The sequence below is a fragment of the Chaetodon auriga genome, chromosome 24 (assembly GCF_051107435.1).
Source record: "Chaetodon auriga isolate fChaAug3 chromosome 24, fChaAug3.hap1, whole genome shotgun sequence".
Taxonomy (NCBI): domain Eukaryota; kingdom Metazoa; phylum Chordata; class Actinopteri; order Chaetodontiformes; family Chaetodontidae; genus Chaetodon; species Chaetodon auriga.
The window spans coordinates 18,263,894-18,290,202 of NC_135097.1; the positions used below are offsets into that span (position 1 = coordinate 18,263,894).

At 40.4% G+C, this 26,309-nt stretch overlaps 2 protein-coding genes across 3 annotated transcripts; both read left to right on the top strand.

Moving 5' to 3' along the window:
* Positions 1 to 1,725: 1,725 nt before the first annotated feature.
* On the top strand, positions 1,726 to 6,747 carry mblac1 (metallo-beta-lactamase domain containing 1). Its single transcript, XM_076724617.1, has 2 exons — positions 1,726 to 2,271; positions 5,883 to 6,747. Exons 1-2 carry the CDS (start codon positions 1,816 to 1,818, stop codon positions 6,123 to 6,125), a joined length of 699 nt encoding a protein of 232 aa, XP_076580732.1. The 5' UTR covers positions 1,726 to 1,815; the 3' UTR covers positions 6,126 to 6,747.
* A 7,006-nt stretch (positions 6,748 to 13,753) lies between these two features.
* On the top strand, positions 13,754 to 19,284 carry tm4sf21b (transmembrane 4 L six family member 21b). 2 transcript variants are annotated; one of them, XM_076725217.1, is made up of 5 exons: positions 13,754 to 14,943; positions 15,638 to 15,703; positions 16,878 to 17,023; positions 17,157 to 17,343; positions 18,764 to 19,284. In XM_076725217.1, the coding sequence occupies exons 1-5, from the start codon at positions 14,767 to 14,769 to the stop codon at positions 18,767 to 18,769; spliced, it is 582 nt and encodes a 193-aa protein (XP_076581332.1). In that variant the 5' UTR covers positions 13,754 to 14,766; the 3' UTR covers positions 18,770 to 19,284. The 2 variants fall into 2 exon arrangements, with proteins under 2 accessions (XP_076581332.1, XP_076581331.1); XM_076725216.1 differs by lacking the exon at positions 18,764 to 19,284 and having other exon boundaries at positions 17,157 to 17,473.
* The last annotated feature ends 7,025 nt before the right edge of the window (positions 19,285 to 26,309 follow it).

Genomic DNA, 26,309 nt, shown 5'->3' on the forward strand with positions numbered 1-26,309 from the left:
TGCTGCGCCACTGTGCCGCCCGTCATGCTACATGATATTCACAAATAAACGCAAAGTTGATACTGAGAAGCTAACACTGTATGGTCAGCCAATGAGATGGTATCGGAATTTAAGTACTTGGGTCTATGGTTAGACTATAAATATTCATGGAACACACATATGAAACACTTGGAAACAAAATGTAAAAAAGTAATAAATTTGTTGCGAGCAGTGGCTGGATGTGACTGGGGGGGCAAACAAGCAATGTTTAGTGGACATCTACAGAGCACTTATGAGGTCAGCAATAGACTATGGGTGCATAGTGTATGGAGCAGCAACCAAGACAGCATTACAGAAAGTAGACAGATTACAGTACAGAGCACTTCGTATATGCACTGGAGTCATAAGAACAACCCCCATAAATGCAGTACTTATAGAAGCAGGGGAGACACCCCTGGAGCTAAGAAGAGAAAAGCTGGCATTAGCTTACTGGGTAAATCTAAAAGGAAGTGGGGAAGAAAACCCTGCAACAAAAACAATACAGAGATGCTGGGAATACTCCAGATTCCAGAGACGTGGGTTTGGATGGTTAGACGAAGAAATGGCAAAAAAAAAGTATGGACTGGAGACCAAAGAAACAAAGTCCTCTCCAGTTAGCAGTGTACCACCATGGCTTGTCCCTGATGCTAAGGTTGAAATGAGTGTTCTGGAAAAGAAAAGAAAATGGCATTTGAGTGAACTGGGAGTCAAAACAAGTGTGCACCTGAAAAACACCTTCTACAGATATCTCAGAATATATACAGATGGTTCTAAGGACAAGCAGGAGCATGTGGGAATTGGTGTGTACATACCGGAATTCAAAATATGTATATCAAAATGACTGTCAGACCAGTTATCTGTATATACAGCAGAAATAGTGGCAATAATTATTAGCTTACAGTGGGTGGAGGAGGTCAGACCAGACAGGGTGGTGGTGTGCACTGACTCAAAAGCAGTAATAGAAAGTATCCAATCAACAAACACTACAAGAGAAGATTTAGTTATTGAGATTCAGCATAGTTTGTTAAGACTTCACAGTGGTGGTGTTGATGTTCATTTCTGTTGGGTCCCAGCACATGAGGGAGTAAAAGGTAATGAGATGGCAGATAAACTTGCAAAAGAGGCCCTGAAAAAGGAAATATCAGTACCAGTTCAACTTGGAAAAGGAGAAGGAAAAGCACTAATCAGACAGAAAGGAATGGAAATATGGCAGACGATGTGGGAGGATGACCTGAAAGGAAGGGCATATCACAAAATTCTAAAATCAGTCATAACAAGATATTTCAAAGAAAGGAACAGAAGAGATGAAATTATTATAACAAGACTCAGGGTGGGGCACACAGGATTAAATGACACAATGTTTACCCTGGGGAAAAGAAATAATGACAGGTGTGAGAGATGTGGAACAAAGGAAAATGTTGAACATGTAATATTGCACTGTGCCAAGTATGTAACAGAGAGAAAGAGGCTTCAAGAAAAGGTCAGAGAAACAGAACAGGAATGGAATCTTGAAGGAATACTGAGAACAGAAGGAGAGGGGATAAGAGATGTCAGGAGGGCACTCCTTACTTATTTAGGTAACACAAAGCTGGCAGGCAGAATTTGAGTTTTTCTCCCTTCCTTTTCTTTTCAGGGTATCATTTAAACATCCACGTTTAGGCAGAATACGTAATTGACATGATGTTGCACACTCTTTTACAGTAGGTGGCGGTATGCACCTTTCAGCTGTTTGCGATCCGCCAAAAATCGGAAGAAGAAGAAGCAGAAGCAGCAGCAGCAGCAGCAGCAGAGACTGCAATGTGCTTGTCGAGCTTCTTCTTCGATGTCATAATGGAGGCAGACAGTAAAGTGGGCTTTAGTAATTTTCGAATAGCCCCTCTATCGGAGTCTCAGCTGGACTTCTTTGGTCAGCCTTACTCCGTGTCCGTCCTTAAAGTTGGATACTGTCTTCCTCAGACCGACGGGACGTTTAGAGCCGACGGGACAATCACCCTCATAACAGGACCGAGGATAATTCTGGTGGACACTGGTGGGCCGTGGGACCGAGACTTTCTCTTAATGACACTGAAGGAGAGGGGTCTGGCACCGGGAGACATTAACTTGGTCGTGGGGACTCACGGCCATTCAGACCACGTCGGAAATCTGAGTCTTTTTCCAACAGCACTAACAATTGTGGGATATGATATCAGTGAGGGGGACACATACCGTCCCAACAAGCTGGCAGAGGGCCACGCGTACTCTGTAGATGAGCATGTAAGTATCTGGAATTCATGTTTGTCACATCTTCACTGGGGATTTAAAGGTGGTCCAGCATAAAGTGACTGTATTCCAGCTTGCAAGGTCGCAAACGCTGCAGACGACGTTGTGTGAAAACTCCATGCAGTCAACAAAAATCACTAAAAAGAAAACGCTCTTAAAAAAAATCTCTTGACGCGGGACATGAAACAGACATACAACGTTTTTCAACACATCAGTTCATGGGTTCACCCCTGCAGTCTTTGAATGAGGCGATGAACTAAATTAGAACACAATTAACAAAATGTTTTAGGCTGTGTGTCATTTAAATGAAGTCACGTGAAAGTAGAAATTCCCCCTGCTTCCATCTTGGATAAATCCGTGGTTTCAGTGCGGACTTTGTATCACTCATGGCCATGATGGAAAAAAATATCACTGAGATAAAGAGATGGTTGGCACTATCACTCACAACTCGTCATATGCGGCCGCTTTCTCAGGACTCCTTGGCGTCACTTTGGAAGGCACTGGTTACCGCTTTAGCGTAATTTTGCAATGTGCAGGTCTCTGCGGTCAAGGTCGCAATAGTAAATGTGCAATGTCCGGTTACACTTTCAAAAGAAAGTGTTGCTGCTGTCTTTAAAAGAATTCAGCTGCTGAGAGACGAGAGCCCTTTGTGACCCGTTCCATCCAAAGACTCCACAGGTGTGTCCCAATTCAGGGGCTGCATCCTTCGGAGGACCCAGCCTACGCGGTCTCTGGAGGCTGGGTCCTGCGGAGGATCCTCCGTCGGCCGCATCAACTATCGGTAAATGGGACGGTCTAGCCTTCGGAGCGTGTCCTGATTGCGTCACGACGTCATAACTTCTTCCCTCCTAACCCGGGAAAAACACACGTATGGGGTGCAGAGATGCGCCCGTACAGCTCCTATCGCTTGTAAGAGGCGCGAAATGTAGCCTATTATACAACTTACAAATTCACCTGATGTGAATATCTTCACAGCTTCGCGTCGGACGGCGCAACTGTTATATTAGACCTAATCAGTGGAGGGAAGTGACATGATTGCTTAACGTTATGTTACGTGATACAAAGTATCGTTTCAGAGGGCAAGTGCACCTCTTACCGCTTGTGTGTGTCCAGAGGATGATGCCAAATTTTGTTTCAAAGACTCAAAGTCCACAGATAGTTTCCTAAATCATTTTTATTGCAAGAAATATTATCCACGATTCACTCTGATCATTAAATGTGGTTAAAGGAAACTATAAAATCACTCATGTTGTCTCCTGTCTTGCCGTTGTGATAAATAAACTGTGAAATAACGTATGTTCTGAGTTTCTGTTGCCACGGTTACCAACTAGCGTTTGAGCCAGCGCAATAATTTAGAACAATCAGGCTATTTGACCGGAACTTTTTTATAGTTGTCCTACAACTCTTTTTAACGGACACCCTGCAGCCAATCACAATCGAGTATTCACCCAAAATAAGATATTAGTTGACATGCGAGCTTGTAACATTTGTAAATGAAGAGTTTTAATAAGGCTAACTGTTAACTGAACTCCTCATATCAACAGGTCGCCATTATTAAAAAAAAACAATCGGTGCGCAAAGCCTCTTGGGATATGGGAGGCCGTGAAGGATAGTAGCGACGCATCCTCCAAATACAGGGAAAAGGAGGACGCATTTGTCGGCTGCATTTGGAGGATCCTCCGAATTTGGACGAATTGGGACAGCCTTCGCGCAGCGTTATGACGTAAGCGGCCTTCAAATCCATCCTCCGAAGGATGCAGCCCCTGAATTGGGACACAGCTCACAGGTCCGATGAGTTTTGAAAGTTTATTGTAACAAAAAGTCCAAAAGGCAAACAAGCAGTTCAAGCAAAAAATGGAAAAAATAGTAATGATGGTAAACTGAAATAGATAACGACCGAACGTGGATAAACAAACTTAAGTACGGTCAACAAAAAAATATGAGGCTCTTTTCCCCTCTGTCTTTCTTTCTTTCTTTCTTTCTTTCTTTCTTTCCTTGTTTTAACTCCCGCCACCACACACAATAAGAAAATACCCCCGCTGTGTCCAACACAAATGACGTAATCAATGGAAATGACGTAAAACCTAAAGCAAAATGGCAAGAAATATATTTTAGCTGCTACAGAAAACTTGCTGAGAAACATAATAAAATTACTGAACTGAACAGGCAACCAGAAAACATAAGGCCTCTGGCCAGGGTTGTCTCTGCTGTGGAAGCATGAAACAGCAAACAAAATAAAATAAAATAAAACAAAGTCAGATTGTGATGCGGCTCAGTAGTTCATGTGTCATCTTGTAATGCGCGTCAGTGCAGGTGGAGGTGGAGTTGGGATTTACTCAACAGTTTTATTTCACTATATGAAATTTAGACCATAGGACGCCTGGTCTCCACGGCGCTACGTTTACTAAACATACATGTTTGTAAAACATAGACCACATGAACAACACCGACTCATTACCAAATCTTCATCATGGAGTTCTTCTTCGGGAGTGTGTAGTAGTGTTGTCATGATACCAACATTTTGGTATCGATACCGGTACCAAAATGTATTTCGATACTTTTTGATACTTTCGATACTTTTCCAAATAAAAATTAAACACAATAAACGTCATTATTGACTTTATTTTATTGGAAAATCTAACTATGCATCAGTAAATAAAATAAAATACCACAAAGACATGCTTTTCTAATGCAATGCAATTTTTTTATCCGCGTTTAGACGAGCGTTCTCAGCAGGAATTGTTTGTTTATACGAAGACGAAAAAGTGGGCGAATTCGATTGGATATGCATGCCAGGCTGCTAGGTGGTACTGTGATAGAGCGCCTACGACGTGTTGGGGCATCCAAAATTTGACACATGTAATTGTATACACGTCTCTGTTCGCCTATAGTATCCGTATACATTCTATACAATTGTTGAAATGACTCTTGTATGTTGACTACAGCTGATAGCACAGCTTGAACATCGGTGGGATCCACGTAGTCAAACATATTATTTGTTGTTGTTTTACCGGCTTGGCGCGTTGAGTGTGACGTAAGGTGTAGTTGCTATGTGACGTGGTTTTGCGTTTCTTGCCGTTTAGACGAGACGCAACCCGAGTCGTCTTCAAAACTCTGCACTCTGGAAGGCGTCTTCAGATTTTTGCGGTTTCAGACTTCCGATAAAATATTTTGTCGTTTTCATTCGCAATCGTCTTCGTATAAACGGGGTCTCAATCTCTCTCTGTCTTCAGACTCCTGCTCCGTTTGCAGCTTCCCGCTGCTCACTCGGTCGCTCGCTCACTCGCCGGATCGCTCGCCTCGGCTGAAATTACAATGCGGTGACGTCACGCGGCGACGTAAAAAAAAAAAGGTACCGGTCCCATCCAAGCGCAGTATAGTACCGTTTTAAATGCCTCAGTACCCCGGTACCAATTTAGTACCGGTATACCGAACAAGCCTGGTCCTTAGGGTGAGGCATTGGCGAATAACTAAAAAAATGTTTCTACATGCGTAACAAAACGAGGCACCACCACCATGCGGTGCTATTCAGTATTACAATAATGATGTTGCAGACATTATAATCTGCTGACACTGCTGTTCACACTGTCTCCTCTGTCCCACAGATATCTGTCCTTCCCAGTCCAGGCCACACAGGACAAGATGTCAGTGTACAGGTGAAGGGAACCTCAGCAGGCACAGTGCTTGTTGCAGGGGACTTGTTTGAGTGTTGCTCAGATGAGGACAGCTGGCGGGACCTGAGTATGAACGCTGCAGTACAGGAGGTCAGCCGACAGGAGGCGCTACGCACTGCAGATGTGATCATACCTGGACATGGGCTCCCATTTAGAATCCTCAGGAATGGATGAACCAACCCCACCAATCAGCACTGGGTTATGTGAAGAAGTGACTGGAGATTGGATTTTTACAGCTTAACTGGAGCTGGTCGACATGATGTCATTATACTGACATGCTTACTGTTTTCAATCCAACCAAAGTTTCCATGGGTTTCATCTTACTGATTAGCACATCTTAACACAAAGAAGGGCTGCTCCTCAGTCACCAACCAAGTAATTTGGCTACACAGTAATGAACAAAAAAATGTACATTTGTAATTGTAAACTAAATTTTGCATACTGTACAAAATTTAGTTTACAGTTACAAAAATTACATTACAAAATTTACTTTACAATGACTTGTGACATGCATTGAATCTGCTTGTATTCACATCTACATCCATGTAACAAAGTGTGAATTTACACCGCTGGAGGTCAGCGAAACAGATTTTCAGCTGCTGTTAAGTAACAGTGTAAACTGTCTTTGTCTTGGTGTGCTCACAGAGGGATTTCCACTCTGAAGTGCAACATGTGGGTTAAATGTCAAATTTCAAAGTGAAACATGAGGGTTAAATGTCAAATTTCAAAGTGAAACATGAGGGTGAAGCACTGCGGTTTTAGTTGTGTGCATAAAAGTAAAATAACACATGGTCCCTTCATTTGATTTGATTTAGTATCTTTTTTATTGACAGCTTTTTCTTTTTCTTCCTCTCCATTCTATTCTTGCTGTTGTAACAACAAACAAGATCTTAAGTATTATTTTTCAAGGAGACATTTTTTCATCTGAGCTCTAAAGTTGTGCGACTGCTGCACCACAATGCATAATCATGAAAATCTACTTGAACTGAAGTGAGACAAAAATAGTGAGAGGTTCTGTCTGCTCATTTAATTGTTTTGACAATTTAACTGCATTTGCAGTTAAATAATTTGAATGAAAGACTCACAACCAAAATTCAAAGCACAAGATTAGATCATCTCTCATTCCCAAATGACTATGAATGTATTGCAATTTATGGGCTAATACTAGACAACAAATTAATTCTGACTCAGTATTTACTTATTCAGTTCTAGGTTTGTTCATTTTGGTAATGTTTTTAAAAAGAAAGGTAAACCAAAAGGTATTCTAGAAAAATGGTTTGATAATCTCTGAACATAAAGTAAACTTTGAACTGAGTTGTCATGCCTGTGGTGTGTGTGCAACCTGCTGTGCAGTGTTTAAGGTATTCCTCAAATTTAAACTGAAAAACAAATAGTTTGCATAGTCCTGCAGTATCCCTCTATTAGGCATTACAGTGACCTGCTGTCAGTTCATTTCAGATTATTTCTGAAAAAACGTTGCGATAGCATCATTGAATGGCCCAGTATTACTGGTTAATGACTTATTGTATCTAAGGTTAGTTTCAAGTCTTTCGGGTTTGATTTTCATAGTTAACTGAAATTAGCTGACATCAGTAGTTGCCTGAAAGGTAGAAATTCTGTGTAAATGAAATCAATGCTTTCAGTCTTACACTGGCAGGTGCTGGTCAGAATGAAATATGTATATGCTCCTGGGCAGTTGGTGTAGGTAATATCAGCAACCGTCAAGCCATAGATTTGTGCTATTTCAGATTACACCAGTCCTTTCCCCTCTGCCTTTAAGTTAGCCAGCTTCAATAACTGACACTTACCAGATCACAAAACAATTAACTCAGAAAACAGTACTGTTTAAACAATGCTCTTACTTTTTATGCTGTTGAATCTTTGAAGATTCTGACATAAACCTTCATACATTCTTCCTATAGAGTGCTACTAGCCATGTTTTTAGTTTACATTTTAGTGTACTTTGCAATTTCTTTGCCATGAGTTTTGTTTTTTCCCTGAAGTTTTTTCTCTGTCAGCAGTCATATAGTCTTTTTCAAAGAGAATTTAGTGTGAAGTCTTTTCTTATCCAGTGTTTTTATCATGGTATTCCTGTTAAAAGTAAAAATAATTGTCAGCTGCTTTCATAACATTCCCATTTTATCATGAAATTCTGTGTGGATATGCATCTGAATGGATAAAATATACCAACTTGCTACCCTTCAGCAAAAGCACAAGTACAGACAAATTGCAACTAAGGATAAGGCAAGGCAAGGCAAGGCAAATTTATTTGTATAGCACAATTCATACACCAGGCAATTCAAAGTGCTTTACAGAAGCATAAAAATACATTAAAATCATACATTTCAAAGAAAGAAAGAAAGAAAGAGATTAGAAGAGAATAGAAAAATAAAAATAAAATACAATTAAAGGAACATTAAAAACAGAAGCCAGTAAAAGACAATAATTTAGCATTTAACACAATAATTTAGCATTTAAAATGATTACTTTAAGTAAAAGCTGCAGCAAATAATAATGTTTTCAACCCTGATTTAAATGAGCTGACAGTTGGTGCAGACCTCAGGTGTACAGGGAGAGTGTTCCACAGGTGAGGAGCATAATAACTGAAAGCTGCTTCACTTTGTTTGGTTCTCATTCTGGGAACACACAATAGACCTGTCCCTGATGACCTGAGAGGTCTGGATACTTCATATGGAGTTAATAAATCTACAATATATTTCGGTCCTAGACCATTTAATGCTTTGTAGACTAACAGTAAGATTTTAAAGTCTATTCTTTGACTCACAGGAAGCCAATGTAGTGATCTGAGGACTGGTGTGATATGGTCCATTTTTCTGGTGTTTGTAAGGACTCGTGCAGCAGCATTTTGAATCAGCTGTAGTTGCCTAATTGATTTTTTGTTTAGGCCAGTAAAGACTCCATTGCAATAGTCCAACCTACTGAAAATAAATGCATGAACCAGTTTTTCCATGTCTTCTTTGGACAGACATCCCTTAATTCTGGTTATATTTTTCAGGTGATAGTAGGCTGATTTGGTAATGAGCTTTAACTGGCTGTTAAAATTCAGGTCAGAATCAATAATTACACCAAGATTTCTGGCTTTATCTGTTGTTGTCAGTGACATGGCATTAAGGTGAGCACTGATCTTTGACCTTTCATTTTTGGGGCCAAATACAATCACTTCTGTCTTATCTGCATTAAGCTGAAGAAAATTCTGGCACATCCACTCATTGATTTGATGAATACACTCAGTGAAAGTAAGGGACTGTACTCATGTGATGACACAGAAATATAAAGTTGTGTATCATCTGCGTAAGTATGATAAGAAATATTATGTTGCTCCATAATCTGAGCTAGGGGCAACATGTAGATATTGAAAAGAAGTGGTCCGAGAATGGACCCTTGTGGCACCCCACACATCATCTTTTGTCGTTCAGACACATGCTCACCAATTGACACAAAGTAGTCTCTATCTTGTAAGTAAGATTTGAACCAGTGTAGTACAGTGCCAGTAAGTCCCACCCACTTGTCCAGTCTGTCAAGAAGTATGTCATGATCAACTGTATCAAAGGCAGCACTGAGATCTAATAATACTAAGACTGAGGCTTTGGAAGCATCATTAATCAGATGTATGTCATTTAAAATTTTGATAAGTACAGTCTCAGTGCTGTGGTGTGGACGAAATCCAGGCTGAAATGCATTGAAAAGATTGTTCTGCATCATGAAAGCATGCATTTGTTGAAAAACAACCCTTTCAATAATTTTTCCTTGAAAGGGAAGATTTGATATTGGCCTGTAGTTACTTAGCGCTGAAGCATCCAGATTAGTCTTTTTTAGGAGAGGTTTTATTACTGCAGTTTTCAGGGCCTGGGGAAAGTGACCAGACTGAAGAGAATTATTTATTATCTGCAACACATCTGGAGCCATGCAATTAAAGATATTTTTAAAAAAGTTTGTTGGCAGAGTATCAAGGCAGCATGTTGTGGATTTTAACTGTGATACAGTTTCTGTCAGCCTTGTATGATCTAGAAGGTTAAAATGTGCTAGATTAACTGGAGAACAAGAAGGCACAGATGGACTTATCATTTTGCCTGAGCTGGAGCTGCACACTGTTTGTCTTATCCTTGAAATTTTATCTGTAAAAAAGGCTGCAAATTCATTGCATGACTTGTTGGATAGCAGCTCAGGAGGGACTGATGCTGTGGGGTTTGTCAGTCTATCCACAACAGAAAACAAAGTGCGGGCATTATTACAGTTTCTGTTGATAATCTCTGAGAAGAATGCTTGCCTCCTTTAGTTCCTGGTTGTAGGTGTGGAGACTGTTTTTGTAAATCTCATAATGAACCTGGAGTTTAGTTTTTCGCCACCTGCGCTCTGCCTGTCTGCAGACTCTCTTCTGGACTTTGACCAGTGTGGTGTTTCTCCAAGGTGTCTTTTTCCTTCCTGATAAAACTTTTGTCTTAACTGGGGCGATGGAGTCAATAATAGCCATAACTTTGGAACTGAAACTATTTACAAGGTCATCAGTTGAAGCTGAGGGCGGTGTTGGTGATGGTGTAAAACACTGAGTGAAGACTGCACAGGTGTTATCATTAATATAGCGCTTTTTGATTACCTCTGTTCCACTTTTGTTAAGAATAGCAGGTATGGCCATTTTAAATGACACACAGTAATGATCAGAGAGAGCAACATCCATCACCACAACCTCAGAGATATTGAGCCCTTTGGAAATAACCAAATCTAATATATGCCCTTTGTTATGTGTTGAATGTGTTACGTGCTGAGATAGGCCAAAATGATCCAGGATGTTTAGAAGTTCTTTAGCACATCCATCTTTGAGATTATCAACATGAATGTTGAAGTCACCCACTAACACAACACAGTCAAAATCAATACAAACAACAGACAGTAGATTGGCAAACTCATTGGAAAACTTTGCATTGTATTTTGGAGGCTTGTAGATGGTTACGAAGACTGATCGACAGGGAGACTTAGATTGAATGGCAACATATTCAAAAGATTCAAACTGACCATAAGAGACTCTGCTGAATTGAACGCTATCATTAAACAAAATGGCGACTCCACCTCCTCTTTTATGCATTCTTACTTCACTTATGAAACTGAAGTTCGGAGGGGCTGACTCATTGAGAACTGCTGCGCTGTTATCTTGTCCTAACCAAGTTTCAGTTAAAAACATAAAATCAAGCCTGTGCTTGATGATAAAGTCATTGATTAAGAATGATTTGCCTGCCAAAGACCTAACATTTAAAAGGGCTAACTTAAATGTGCTAAAATGTCCAACATCCCCATGTTTTAGAACATACTGTGGCTGACGTGGAATACATGTTAAATTCGATGATGTGATGTGATAAAACCACGGTCCAGTTGATACTGTCCTCTTAATAAGGTGATTTACATACATATGCTCCTTTTTGACTGTGCAAAACAAATCACTGTTGAAAAATCAATCAGTTTTATGATGTCACAATGCTACAATCAGGTCAGGTGTGGGCACAAAATGACTTTGTTAGCTTTACGGTTTGGGTGAAAATAAGTACTAAGTTAGGCAACAATCATGGTCTTAACAGTAACTTATGTTGACTGTCAGAAGGAAATGGGAAACAAACAACAGTCTCCTGTTTTCGAAGTCCACCATTGTTGACCCAACACAACATGTTTAGTTTTCCCTAACCCTTAGACTTGAATGTGGATATGTGGCCTAACATTAATGGCCTTATTATATGTCTCTTATTGAATTGATTTTTAGTCCTATTGTTGTACGCTGTATTTTCGTTATTTGCTACAACTTTTCTTTTTCCTTCCCCCATACAATTCCTATTGCATTTGAGCCACTTGAGGAGAGGAATCTCTGTTTAAATTGTCTTTCTTTTTTAGTTCAATTCAATTCAATTCAATTCAATTCAATTCAATTCAATTCAATTCAATTCAATTCAATTTTATTTGTATAGCACCAAATCACAACAGAAGTTGTCTCAGGACACTTTGCATATAGAGCTGGTACAGACCAAATTCTTTATCTACAGAGAGCCAACAATTCATCCATGAGCAAGCACTTGGCGACAGTGGCAAGGAAAAACTTCCTTTTAACAGAAACCTCAGGCAGAACCAGGCTCTGGGTGGGCAGCCATCTGCCTTGACAGCTCTAATAATAAACATTTGTCTAACAATGAAACAGTATGTTTTATATAGCATAGTATATACATTATATTTATGCATATGATATATGTACACATTAGTAACAGATAGTATGTAGTGCATAATAACAGCACTATGAATCTAATGATAATGAAAGTATGACTAATTGTAAAAGCAGTTGCAGTGGATGTCAGGCAGAGCCATGGCAGGAGACAGCCATAATCCACAATCCAGGTTTGGCCATTATCCATGGGAACCAACATTTTCCAATGGTTGTCCAATTTTTCCCCTTATATGCTATGATAATGTATTGCTTTATCAACTGAGTGTGTGTGTTGTGCGTCATACCAAGTTGGAGGGTGTGTTTCGTGTTTGATTGGTAGTACCAGGCACAAACGCGATGTTTATATAACATCACTATAAAACAATAATCATCTCACTGACAGTAAATGTTGTCTGTTTCACCGGTTAAACCTGCCACACCTAGTAAGCTGTCACACAGTTATATAATGTTGTTGGCTATTGCATGTGCTCTTGTCTGTTACATTAAGTCCAGGTGTTTCAACATTACTTTTGTACAATAAGGAGGTTCAAGATGCTCTGCACTTAGAGGTGCACGATAGTTTCAAGTAAAAGATTTCTTTTGAAAATCTGTTTTAGATCCATGATCTAATACACCTTCAAGAAGTTAATAAGCCACAAGGACGTTGTTACAGTTCATGTTCAAGTCGAGTCTTTTGATTAATTCATTTACTTATTTATTACTTTTGTTACTCTTTACTCGTTTATTCCTTTCCTTGGAGATACTATTGTGACAAACAATCTTGACTGAAGCTCTAGTTACTAGTTTTCCAGTACTTTCATCCGCATGTCATGGTCTTCTTCAGTGGAGCTTGGCAATCATTACATGACCAAAGTATGTATATTCAGCCACATGATAACACTTGGTTGTATATGTGGGGAAATGGTAATTCCAGTCTGTGTTTACAGGTGGTTGCTAGAGTCAGATGTGAATGTCGTCTTCGATCTTTCCTCCAGCCACAGACCTCCTCTGAGTTAGTGATGTGGCTGGTTTTGGGAACACCCGACCAAAAGTGCTCATAGCATCAGCTGGGGAGGGAATGCAAGATTAAATGAACAGTAAAAACATGAGGAAATACAGAAACATCATTTACAGGTCAGGATTGCTGTAACTCTTTACGCCATCTGTTTCCTAAACTAAACTGTATGCTTTTGTTCTCCTCAACCTATAATGGGTAAGCATCATGCTCATCATTTTTAATCACACCACTCAGTGAATTCTAGTTCTAATTCAAGTTTTGGTTAAACTTCAACCCTGCAAAGATAAGAACAGGCAATAATGGAAATCATGACTCACTGAGCTCGGGTGACACTGAGGGCTTCTAAGGCTGGAGCTAGATTTGTCCTTCAAACTTTATGGTTATATTTGTGTGTGTGTGTGTGTGTGTGTGCGTGTGTGTGTGTGTGTGTGTGTGTGTGTGCGTGTGTGCGTGCGTGCGCATGCATCCTGGTCCGATGCTGGCTAGAGTCCATGTCCACAGACTCTACACATTTGAAAAGTGCCATAATTCACTGATAAGATAATCAAATCAAAAACACACCCATGTACACACCCACCACAGTATTATGTGTTTGTGTTCTGATAAAAGATGGTTCATGTTAAGGTTAAAGGAAGATAATCAACTGCATAGGCTGAACATGGACTCGCAGAGGCTGAAGGTGCAGTTCTGACTGAAAGGGCTGGATCTGACTCCACTGGATCAATGTCTTTGATGACAGCATAAATTCTGCTTCAAAGTGTTTGAAAAGCAGCCAAGTGAACCTCAAATGAAGTCATTTCTTGACTATTCTACATGTATGATTGAGTAACCATCCATGCAGAACGATGAAGTGCCAGTGGGCTACCCCACAGCTTGGAGGTTAAGGCCGAGTCCTGCGTTGCACAGATTTCATAGTTTAGCTCCCTTTTTCTTGTTTCTGTACTGTACATTGGAAGTGGAGTCTTGGGATTAGCGAACACTTTTTACTGAAATATTTTCAACTCACTCACATCTCTAAAGAAATCTAACTGAAAAAAGCATTTTGTGCTAATGAGAAGAAAGAACTCATATTTAGTCACCTTATTAAAATAATTGCCTTAGACTTTTTTTTTTCTTCCAGTTTTTCAGAGGACTTTTACCAAAAAATGACTAATAAGGTGACAATTTGGATATATGTTAGAAAACAACTCATTGTAACTGTTATTTTCTATTCTATACTTAATGTGTAGTAATGGTTTTTATGGCTTTCATGGCAACACGTGTACACGCACATTAAGTCTGGGTCATAAAGAGGGTGATAATCAGGTAGGATGTCCTTATCTTCGACACTTCCACCTTTAAACTCTCCACCTCCAAAAACTCAAATATATATCTAAACAGTTCTTCATTCCCCTTCTCTGACATCTGATGCATGAAGTCACACTTGACGTGTGATATCAAACACTCATCAAATTTTTTGCATTTTTTTTAAGTGTGCCAGATGAAAAGGTTTGACTGACAGTAGCTGTAAGGAGAGTCTGAATATTTTTGGTTGGAGGAGTACCTGAGATTTTAGACAAAAATATTTTGAACAGCAGTTTTTCTTTCCATCTGCAGACATGTGTACAGCATCGTGTTCTAAATTTGTTGCCATCCCCCTCTATGTCTTGGCTGCAGTGTCGATCATCTGCAACATCATACTCTTTTTCCCTGACTTTGAAACAGAGTATACAGAATCGGGTAACATCACTGAAGAAGTCAAATATATGGGGGGCCTGATCGGAGGAGGAATTTTGGTGAGTAGATTTTATGAGAATACATTTAGTGTGATTAATGGAAGCCAAGGCTTCCAAAAAAATGTTAAAGCTGATCAAAAACAGTTAGCTGGAGTAAGTTCGCGGTAATGAGTAATTCAATGGGGTTTTTCTTATCAAATTACATACAATGTCATTTTACATGTAGCATCACTTTGTTATCCTGTTTTTGCCCAGTCTTTGCCTCTACTGTACAGGTGTATTTAAGTAATTATTTATCTGAAAACATGAAAATTTGAACATGTCACCATACCTTAATGACAATACACCATCCTTTCAAAAACATGTGGGCAGTACTGATTTTGCCCATTTTTTAATCTGTCTCTGGCTAGCACCCCAACTCTATTGAAGTGCAATACCAAATATCTTGAGTGCCTTTAAATTAATTCCAGTTCATTTCACTCCATCAATCTTCCATTTCACTACTCTAACATGTTTGCTATCTTCAAATCTTTGCTGTTCATTCAGGACTGTGTATACATGCATGATGCATAATTGAACAAGCCAGCATGGCAGGCAACAAGTTGTCATGTATTAAGTTCCACTTCATTTTAGGACCCTTCTCATTGGGCTTTGTGTTCTTCCTTTGTTAATAATGTTAGCGTCACTGTTTTTTTTTTTTCCTCTCCACTCACCTAATCTTTCTCTTGTTTCTTTGCTCTGTTTCTGCTGTCAGGTCGTCATTCCTGCCATCCACATTCATTTAACAAGTGCTAACAATTGCTGTGCCAACCGCTGTGGGGTAAGTGTGTATAGTATATGGCCACCATCTAATTGAAATGTTGACATTGTCTTGTTGCCGTGGAAGGCACGTTTTGGACAAAGCTGTTATGCAGAGTGCACTGAAGCTTGTTGTCGTGACAGTAGTTACTATGACAGATGCTAATACAGTCGATGTGTAAGGGGGAACTAATTGGACTTAAACGTGTGCTGGTGACTTAAATGTAATGCCTTTTTAATGGAAGTTGGCTTTTAGTTGAAATTACAGCTGAGTGACACCAATAAAACCAAATATTGTCTATACTTCTTTCTATAGTCTCATGTTATTACTGTCATACTGTATATATTGTTTTATTTAGATTTTTTTTTTGGGGGGGGATTTTATTAAATTCTAATTTAGATATTTGTGTATATATTATATGTGAGTGTAGCATGAATGGGATTTCATTGTGCAACTCTGTGTTGTAAAAAGACATATGTAAATGTGTCTGAAACACTCTGTTCTCTCAAGCAAACTATTCTCTGTGAAGTGTAATAGTTGTATTAGGTGTATTTTAAAAACACATCTGTATTATTAAAATTTTCACCACAAATTATCAGACACAGAGTTACCTAGGTTTGAATTCAGTCACTGCTAGAAAGAGGTTGACACTGGCGGCCCCAAGTGGTTGTATCAAAAAAATCCACTGTGGTGTCAAAAGTTCAGGTATTGACTGTGATAACATAGCTCAAGGAACTCCCTGCGATTTGATTTTCATACTATTTTCATTCTATACTAAATGGAAACCAGTGGCTCTTGTATGTCTTTGGAAATGGTTAGCAATAATGAAAACTATGCAACTTATAGGGTCAAGATCAAGATTGCTTTTACTGGGTTCCAAAACTGTCATGGACTGAAGGAATAGCTGAATAAAAACTGTGCCACGAGAGACACTTGCAAACACATGACTAACAATAACGTGCAGCTGACACACTTAAAAATACAAGAAGTTAGTGAGATTTCCAAACCAGCTGGTAATACTGTAATGTAAGATAGACTTTATGGTAGCTCTAAAAAATAAACCATACAAACACAAAACACCAGTTGAGCTAGACTCTGACATGAAAAATGTCAACTTCTCTCCTTAAAGTTGGGAAGTTAGAGTGTCAAGGTTGAATCTGTTTCTTACAGCACTCCACTGTGTTTGCCTATGCAGATGTTCCTGTCCATTGGTTTTGCAGCAGTTGGTGTGGTGGGGGCTTTGTACAGTCTGTGTGTTGCTGCTGTGGGCCTTAATGACGGGCCATGGTGCCTCTTTAAGAATGGAACCCAAGACGTATGGGGGAGGCCCTTCAAGGGCAGGTAAAGGCAGACTTTATGGACAGACATTTAGTATTTTTACTTGAAACTGTTAAGAGAGAACTGTATTTTGAAAAGAATGCTTAAAAGAAATCTGTTTACATTTGATGACACTTCTAAATTTCATCATTTCCAGTAATGAGAGCTACCTGACTGACACGGACAAGTGGACAGAGTGTCTAATCCCTGAGAATGTGGTTGAGTTCAACCTGGGATTATTCTCCACTCTACTAGTGGCAGCGTGCATTGAGCTCATCCTCTGTGCCATCCAGATGGTTAATGGACTGTTTGGATGTATCTGTGGCACCTGTACCGGCAAGGAGGTGAGACCAGAGCAGACTAAAGAGTTCAGCATGCCAGAGACAAACTAGACTGCATTAACTAAAGACAGAAATGGTTGTACTTGTTCTGCAAAAGGACATGTTCAAAGACAAGATCTGTCAAGAAAATCTTTGCAAGAACTCGGTGTCTGTATCATTTCATTGTTGTCTTGACATTATATCATAGCTAGACTGCACTCAGAAGTTCAAACATTGGTCATTTTCACACATCCACACACCTGGACATGTAGCCTCTTTCAGAGGAGAGCTGTTCCTCATTCTAAACTGACGTTGTCTCAACATGTACTTCAGTTGTGAAGTTTCTTGGTCAGTGGACAGTTTTAAAAAGTTTTGTGCAAGCTATTCAAAAAGTGTAATGAGCTTAGCTACCAGTTACTCTACATTAAATGAAGATACCCCTAGGGAAATGTAGCAAGCTTTTTTTTTTACACTGAAGGAACTTCATTTGAAGTCAGCGTGCTATCTCAGTGATCAATAAAACTGTCTGTCAAAAATGTTAAGCTCAACTGCTAAGTAAACAGTGAGCTGTGCCCTCTGCTCTCACTGCTCCAGAGCAAATATGGCGAAAAAAAAAAAATGTTCCACATGATAAACAGCAGGTGTGGAGACTGTGTGTATGTTCATCTGTGTTTGTGTGGGTATGGTAAAATTTAGACTTGGGCACATTTGCAGGACAAATTGTGAACTCAAAACTTTATAACTAAGCTCAAACCACTGTAAAAAAAGAAGAAAAATCCTGATTCCCTTCGGATCAATTCCTCTCTGTCCTCACCCTGTAATGATGAGATGTCACCGTCATATGGAAGTGCTGCTACACATATATGGTGGTGTCATTACTTACTGATCCTTAGCAGTTTTATTTCAGACTGCAGGAGAAAGCTCTGCTGTGTTTGATCTTCAGAGCTTGCGTGGACACCACCACACGACTTAATTAATAAAGGAGATACGCTGCTGAAAAGCTATTTAGATTCAGAAAATAACGACACTACCACCATGCTACTGAGAGATGTGGTTAAACTAGTAACTTTTAGCACCGCTACTGCCCAACACTGGTTTTAAATATTGCCAACTGTGTCTTCAAATGAACTAACATTAGACTGCTGCTATCACTATAAAGGAAAACAGAAACTGCATTTTTGTTCCAGGCTGGTTGGACCAGAACGAACTTGCGTGAGATTTGATACAAAAATCAGAGCCTGTTCTTTTCTATGTGTCATCCTCAGAAGTAAACCTTCAAAAATGAAAATGTGTCAAGGAAAGAAAGCTTCTAGAACCACTGGCCCTACTCACTTTGCTACTCTGGAGGCTTCTGAGAAATACAGGAGCTCAACATTTTCAGTGTGTGTGCTTGAAGTGTTGCCCAGGCGTATGAACTAACCCCTGTCTCCCTGTGCTCTCTCAGCCGTAAGGTGAACTACAACATACCATGACATCTTAAAGAAGAACTGACCAACATCATCACCATGCTCATTGCCTTTATCATCATAATTATCATATACTGCTGCACCAAGGCGTGATGGGATAAGTGTTAAGAGTCCTAATGAATACAGATTACCCATTATTCAGCTGTCCTATTATTTACCCTTTATGTACCAACTCATCATCATTATTATACATTTTTCAAGAGGAATCAATAAAATTTTTTTCTTACTATATCACTGATCTCTGATCACACTAACTATTGACTGTAGATGGGACGATGGGTGTATGATGTATTTGTGTCTGTAAATTTGTATGTTTGAAAAAACTGTCATAAATCCGTGAACACAAAGAAACATATTTCATCGTTTCTGGTTACGAAACAAATCAAAGAGATCTGCTTGTCTTCTTGATGTCCAGACATATCCACATCAAAAAATGGTCCCTAAGTTTTCATCTAAATTCAGGTATGATGATCTGTTGTATTCTATTTTTAAGATATAGTAAGGGGGAATTAGGTCATTAAAGCTTTGGGTTTAATGTTTGCACTCGGTAATATAGAACGGGACACCAACCTTCCTCAGATCAGAAGGATTTTATTTACCCTTTGTTTTTATCCTTATTTAATAGTAATTAATGTATTAATGATAGATCAGTGTCATCATCTGAAGCATAAGATCTCGATACAGTGATCGTCTATTTCCAGCTCAAAAGGACACTGTCTGACAACGACTTAAGTGAAAAGTATTATTTATTTGGCACAAAAAAATGCGAATGGATATGAATAATGAATGATATGATGAATAATATGGATTATATGATGTAATACAAACAACTGGATGAAGAAGCTATAGCAGGAAAATAAAATGAGTGATTTTGGTGATAGTGAGAAGTAGTTTTGAAGAGAATGAGGATGCGAATGTAGTTTTAATTTCTTGAATTAATGATATTGTTACAGCCCACAACACCAACTTTTATCAACTGCAGCATGGAAAATGCCTACTTATGTGCCAGCAGCGCTCCGATGATGGACTGTCCCGAACTGACACAAAGGGACCCCCGGCTGTCACTGTGATCTGCACTGCGGTCCAATGGGAAGAACACGGTGTTGAGAGCCAATATTGGACAGGGATGCTTCAGGGGCTGGTCCTTTGGTTACGGTAACAGAAGAGGAGCTGCTCTTTCGGAAACAACAATGAAACAAAGTATAAATAGCAAAACAAACAAGGTTTAATACTCCACATAGAAACATTAAAGGTTAATACGACACACACACACACACACACATATGTATGTGTATATACATATATATACACACACACACACACACACACACACACACATACATACATACATATACAGATATAAACATACTCATACTTGTATACTCGGCCCAGACAGCCCTCTCCTCAGCCACTTCCACCAGCTCCTGTTGAGGGATCCTGAGGTGTTTCCAGGCCAGCCAAGAGACATAATCCCTCCAGCGTGTCCTGGGTTGGCCCCGAGGTCTCCTCCCTGCCAGACATGCCTCCCTCCCTAGGGAGATGTCCAGGAGGCACCCTCACCGGATGCCCAAACCACCTCAACTGGCTCCTCTTGGCCCCAATGTCCAAGCTCCTCACCTTATCTGTAAGGCTGAGCCCAGACACCCTGCAGAGGAAACTCATTTCGACTGCCTGTATTCTCGATCTCGTTCTCTCAGTCATTACCCAAAGTTCATGACCATAGGTGAGGGTCAGAACATAGATCAAATTCTAAACTGAGAGCTTTGCCTTCCAGCTTAGCTCCCTCTTCACTATCAAATCAAATCAAATCAAATCAAATCAAATCAAATCAAATCAAATCAAATCAAATCAAATCAAGCTTTATTTACATAGCACTTTTCATACATAATGCAACAAAAAGTGCTTTACAAGAGTTAAAAACAATATAAAAAAAAAAAACCAGAACACCAAAAACCCAATCCTCCCACCCTCCATATGTACTAACACACACCCTCAACTACATGCATATATATACACACACACACACACACACACACACACACAGACATTCTCACCACAGACAATAGCAGGAGTAACGAGACATGGCAAGGCACTGATCATTAAGGAGAATGCCACCTTTGGGGCCATCCACAGCGAGAGGAGTCATCACGGACTATGAGCACAGGGGGCACCGGCACCCGGGCCCCCCGACCCTGACAGACCGGCGAGTCCCCACACCAAGGTAGGGAGCCCCCCCACCAAACGGGCTGAAGGGGCCCAGGGACAGCACCCCTGGCAGCAGACCAGACACAACTCTCAGTGTGGAGGACCCCCCTGAGAAAACACTGGAATTAAAAAAATAAGTTAAATGGTTAAAAGAAGAGAAGTTCATAAGGTAATAATTAAAGTAGATAAAATAGGGTAAAATAATACAAAACATAAGACAGCAGAATAAAAGGCATCAACTTAAGATAAATGATAAAAACATAAGAAGAATTTAAACATCAGTTAAAAGCCTGATTAAAAAGTGTGTCTTTAACCTTCTTTTAAAAATATGTCTCTGCAGTCCTGAGGCTCTCCAGCAGGCTGTTCCACAGGTGTGGGGCATAGAGGCTAAATGCCGCCTCACCATGGGTTTTTGTTCTGGCTATTGGTATGGATAAAAGGCCGGTGTTGGAGGACCTCAGGGTCTGCAAGGGTTGATATGGTAAAAGCAGGTCAGATAAGTAAGAGGGCGCAAGGCCGTTAAGACATTTAAAAACTAGTAAAAGAACTTTAAAATCGATCCTGAAGCGGACAGGGAGCCAATTTTGGTTTTACTCGTATCTCACAGACCGCTGTTTCTATGTAAGTTTGGATGCATGTTCCTCTGGAACCCGTGAAATGAAGTGTGGGGTGCCCCAAGGGTCAATTTTAGGCCCAGTACTTTTTAATCTTTATATGCTTCCCCTTGGGGATGTCATCAGGAGACACGGCATCAGCTTCCACAGTTATGCTGATGATACACAGCTTTACATTGCCGTGTCTCCTGATGACACGGGGCCTATTGATACCCTTTTAAACTGTATTTTAGACATCAAGTCATGGATGGCAGAGAACTTCCTACAGCTCAACCAGGATAAAACAGAGGTTTTAGTTATTGGTCCTGAAGCCCAGAGAGAGACACTTTTACCAAAACTACAAGGTTTTACACCCTCACAATCCGTTAAGAACCTGGGCGTCATTTTCGACTCTGAGCTCAGTTTTATTCCTCATATTAAAAATGTAACAAAGATAGGTTTTTACCACCTCAAAAATATAGCCAGAGTCCGCCCGTTTCTCTCTCAGGCTAACACGGAGGTACTGATGCATGCTTTTATCTCTTGCCGTCTAGATTATTGTAATGCCCTGCTCTCTGGTCTTCCCAAAAAGACTATCTATAACTTGCAATTACTCCAGAACTCAGCCGCACGTGTGCTGACGAGGACCAGAGGGCGGGAGCACATTACACCAGTTCTAGAATCGCTGCATTGGCTCCCCGTGTGTTTCAGGATCGATTTCAAGGTGCTTTTACTAGTTTTTAAGTGTCTTAACGGTCTTGGGCCATCTTATTTGTCTGAACTGCTTTTACCATACCAGCCCTCGCGGAACCTGAGGTCCTCTGGCACTGGCCTTTTAATTGTTCCAAAGGTTCGGACCAAAACCCACGGGGAGGCGGCATTCAACCATTATGGTCCGAGGCTTTGGAACAGCCTGCCGGAGGGCATCAGGACCGCAGAGACCGTTGGTGTTTTTAAGAGGAGGCTCAAGACTCACCTTTCTAGTTTGGCTTTTAATTGATTTCTTTTACTCTTTTAATTCAGACCTGTTTTATCCTAGCCTATTGCCTTTAGCCTTTCGATCGTTTTTATTCGATTTTATTTTAGGTCTTAGGTCTCTTATTCCATTGTCTTTTAGGTTTCAGGTCTTTTTATTCCATTGTCTTTTACGTTTTAGCTCCAGTGTCTCCTCATGGGGGGCCTCCACGCTGGGAGGTGTGTCTGGCCTGCCTGCTGGGGCGTCGTCCTGGGGACTCCTTGGGCCCGGAGGACTGGGGGGCTCTGCCCTGTGTGTGGAGTCCATCCCGGTCTATCTGGGTCGGGGGTCTCTGTTACGGCGGCGCTCCCTGTGGGCTGCGTCCCCTTGCAGCGTGGATGAGCTCCCCATGGCTGGTTTTTTCCTCTCTTGATTCCTCAGTGCCCTGCCATGTTATTATACCGAAAGCTACGTTGGGGTGTGTGTGTGTGGGTGTGTGTGTGTGTGTGTGGGGGGGGGGGGGTTGTGTGGTTGCATTTGTGTGTGTCTGTGTGGTTGTATTTTCTATTATCCTGTTTTTATTCTTTGTCAAGCACCTTGTGTTGCATTTTTATGTATGAAAGGTGCTATATAAATAAAGTTTGATTGATTGATTGAATGCAGCGACTGTAAAACTGGTGTAATGTGGGCCCACCCTCTGGTCTTCGTCAGCACGCGTGCGGCTGAGTTTTGCAGTAATTGGAGGTATGAAATGCTCTTTTTAGGAAGACCAGAGAGCAGGTCATTACAGTAATCTAAACGACAGGAAATAAAAGCAGGCATTAGCACCTCTGTGCTGGCCTGAGAGAGGACTCTGGCTATGTTCTTAAGGTGATATAAGCCTATTTTTGTTATATTTTTGATATGTGGGATAAAAGTCAGCTCAGAGTCAAAAATCATGCCCAGGTTTTTTACAGATTGGATTGGTTTAAAATCTTGTAGTTTTGGTAAAAGTTTCTCAGTCTGGCCTTCAGGACCTATAACTAAAACCTCTGTTTTGTCCTGGTTGAGCTGTAGGAAATTCCCTGCCATCCATGACTTGATATCTAAAATGCAGTTAAAAAGGGCATCAATTAGCCCTGTGTCATCAGGAGACACAGCAATGTACAGCTGTGTTTCATCAGCGTAGCTATGGAAACTGATGCCGTGTCTCCTAATGACGTCTCCAAGAGGAAGCGTATAAAGATTAAAAAGAACTGGACCTAAAATTGAGCCTTGGGGAACTCCACACCTAATTTCATGGGTTCCTGAGGAACAAGTATCCATACTTACATAAAAACATCGGTCTGTGAGATAGGAGTGGAACCATTTAAAAACAGTACCAGAGAGGACAACCAGGTGTCCAGGAGTCTATTTAATAAAATGTGATGGTCTACTGTATCAAAGGCGGAGCTTAGATCCAGTAAAACCAAGACTGCAAGTTTCTTGTTATCTAAGTTCCACCTGATGTCGTTTAAAATCTTTAAAAGTGCTGTCTCGGTACTGTGGTTTATCCTAAAACCAGACTGATGTCTCTCAAAGATGTTGTTTCTGTTTAAAAGGTTGTTGGGTTTAACAAGAAAAGTCGACCAAGTGTCCTCGCATTAACCAGATCAAAACTCTCCAGTGTTTCCTCAGGCAAGGACAACAATTCTAGTGTGTTAACAGATAAAACTTGTTGGGATAAAAGGCTGGATCTGATGTCCTTGATTTTAGTTCTGAAGTGGTCTTCAAAGTTCTCACAAAGAGATCAGATGGCATGTTAAGAACTTTATTAAAATTTGTGCTTGTTAAAATATCAAAGGTGGAGAAGAGGAACCGGGGGTTGTTTTTGTGGTCTATGATAAGTTGTGAGAAATGAGAAATTCTTGCCTGTTTAACTGCGTTACTGTAGGTTTTGAGTTGTTGCCATAGAGTCTCGAGGTGGACTGTTAGTTTAGACTTCCTCCATCTCCTCTCGGTACTCCTGCAATGTCTTTTCAGTTTATGTATTTTATTGTTGTTTCCCCATGGGGGTGTAGGTTTTCTTGTGATTGTTTTAGTTAAAAGTGGAGCTACTGAGTCGAGAGTGGACTTCAGTTTGCTGTTAAAACTATCAACAATAAAATCACAGGGTGCAGGTAAAATTTCAGCAGGAATGCTCTGTAAAATCTCGATAAAATTTGCAGCCACTTCAGAAGTTAGGTAGCGCCTCCTCACTGCTCTCACCGGGGCATCCCGCTGGTTAAAACTGGTGATATTAAAAAACACACAGTAGTGGTCAGACACAGCCAGGTCGACAACAGAGGACACACCAATGGACAGGCCATGGGTTATGACCAGGTCCAGGGTGTGTCCCCTGTTGTGAGTTGGCTGCGTGACGTGCTGCTTAAAATCTAGACAGTTCAAAAGATTTAAAAATTCTCTGGACATTGGATCCAAGGTGTCATCAACATGCAGATTAAAATCACCAGTTATTAAAATCCTGTTGTAAGAGGTGTGAATGATTGATAAAAGATCTGAAAATTCACTGATAAAAGAGCTAGAGTGATGGGGTGGTCTATATACAGTAATGCAGAGAATTGGAGGGCTGCTAAAAACAAAGGCGTGGTGCTCAAATGATGTGAAACTGTTAAAAGACACTGCAGTAGAAGTCAGTGCATTATTTACTATTGACGCTGTCCCACCTCCTTTTCTACCCCCTCTAGTAGAAAATAAAAAGTTAAAATTTGGGGGGGGGGCCTCGGTGAGAGCAACAGGTGCATCAGTGCCAAGCCATGTCTCGGTTAAAAGAAGACAGTCTAACTTATAATCTAAAATCACATCATTCATTAAAAAGGTCTTGTTTAAAAGAGAGCGCACGTTCAGCACTGCCACGTTAATGTTCGTGCTGAACGTGCACTCATCGCAGTGAAACGGTTGGATGAGTCTGTGCGTGGTCTGAAAACATTCCTTGGTTTGTGTGTTCTGTGTGAGATGACGGTTGTAATGGTACAACGGACTGTTTGTGCACCTGCATCACTGCAGCCGCCACCCCAATCAATATATATATATTTTTCAATTCAATTCAATCCAATTCTATTTATGTAGTGCCAAATCACAACAGAAGAAGCAAGATGTTGCTGGACTGATGATCTCCCCCTCTTTGGCAGGGAACAAGGGGGGCTGTACCCTATCAAAGCCTCAAAGGTATCAGTAAGTATCCTTAATATCTGCTAATAACCAAAACTGCCCCTACCAGGTCTCCACAATGTTTATCATCAGATAATAGCCAGTTAGATTCTAATGGCAACACTTCACTAGGTACTAACGAGATGTCAGCTGGCCTACACTTACCTTAAATTAATTGCAGTTGTTGGTGTTCAGTTGGCACATATAGTTTATTTTCAGTTATTAGATTTGTTTTTAAACACTTCCTTGCAACTCTATCTGGCATACCTGATTACAATGATTAAATTAATGGTAGCTAGCTAAAGGAGAGCTAAAACATGGATAGTTTGCATCTATCAAGATTGCCCCTTCTTTAATTCAGTCATTACACACATTGTTTGTTAGACGGTGCACCAGTGGTGGGTGAGAAGATCAAATGTGGACGATCACAGTAAAAAGAAAGTACAACTCCAGATAGCTAATTACTTCACGTATTCTTCTGTTGCAGAGCTGACAAGTGAAACCATGGGAGACTGACTTTGATGACTTCACAAACCAGTTAACTAGGGGACTCACTTTCCTTATGGGAACAAAAAGCAGGTCCCCATAATGTAAATCATTAAA

Excerpts from the sequence above, each read along its gene's own strand:
- mblac1 (XM_076724617.1), top strand. The coding sequence starts at position 1,816 with ATGTGCTTGTCGAGCTTCTTCTTCGATGTCATAATGGAGGCAGACAGT. Across the intron at positions 2,272-5,882 it reads CGTACTCTGTAGATGAGCAT|ATATCTGTCCTTCCCAGTCC; the intron begins GTAAGTATCTGG and ends TCTGTCCCACAG.
- tm4sf21b (XM_076725216.1), top strand. The coding sequence starts at position 14,767 with ATGTGTACAGCATCGTGTTCTAAATTTGTTGCCATCCCCCTCTATGTC. Across the intron at positions 14,944-15,637 it reads TGATCGGAGGAGGAATTTTG|GTCGTCATTCCTGCCATCCA; the intron begins GTGAGTAGATTT and ends TTCTGCTGTCAG. Across the intron at positions 15,704-16,877 it reads GCTGTGCCAACCGCTGTGGG|ATGTTCCTGTCCATTGGTTT; the intron begins GTAAGTGTGTAT and ends TTGCCTATGCAG.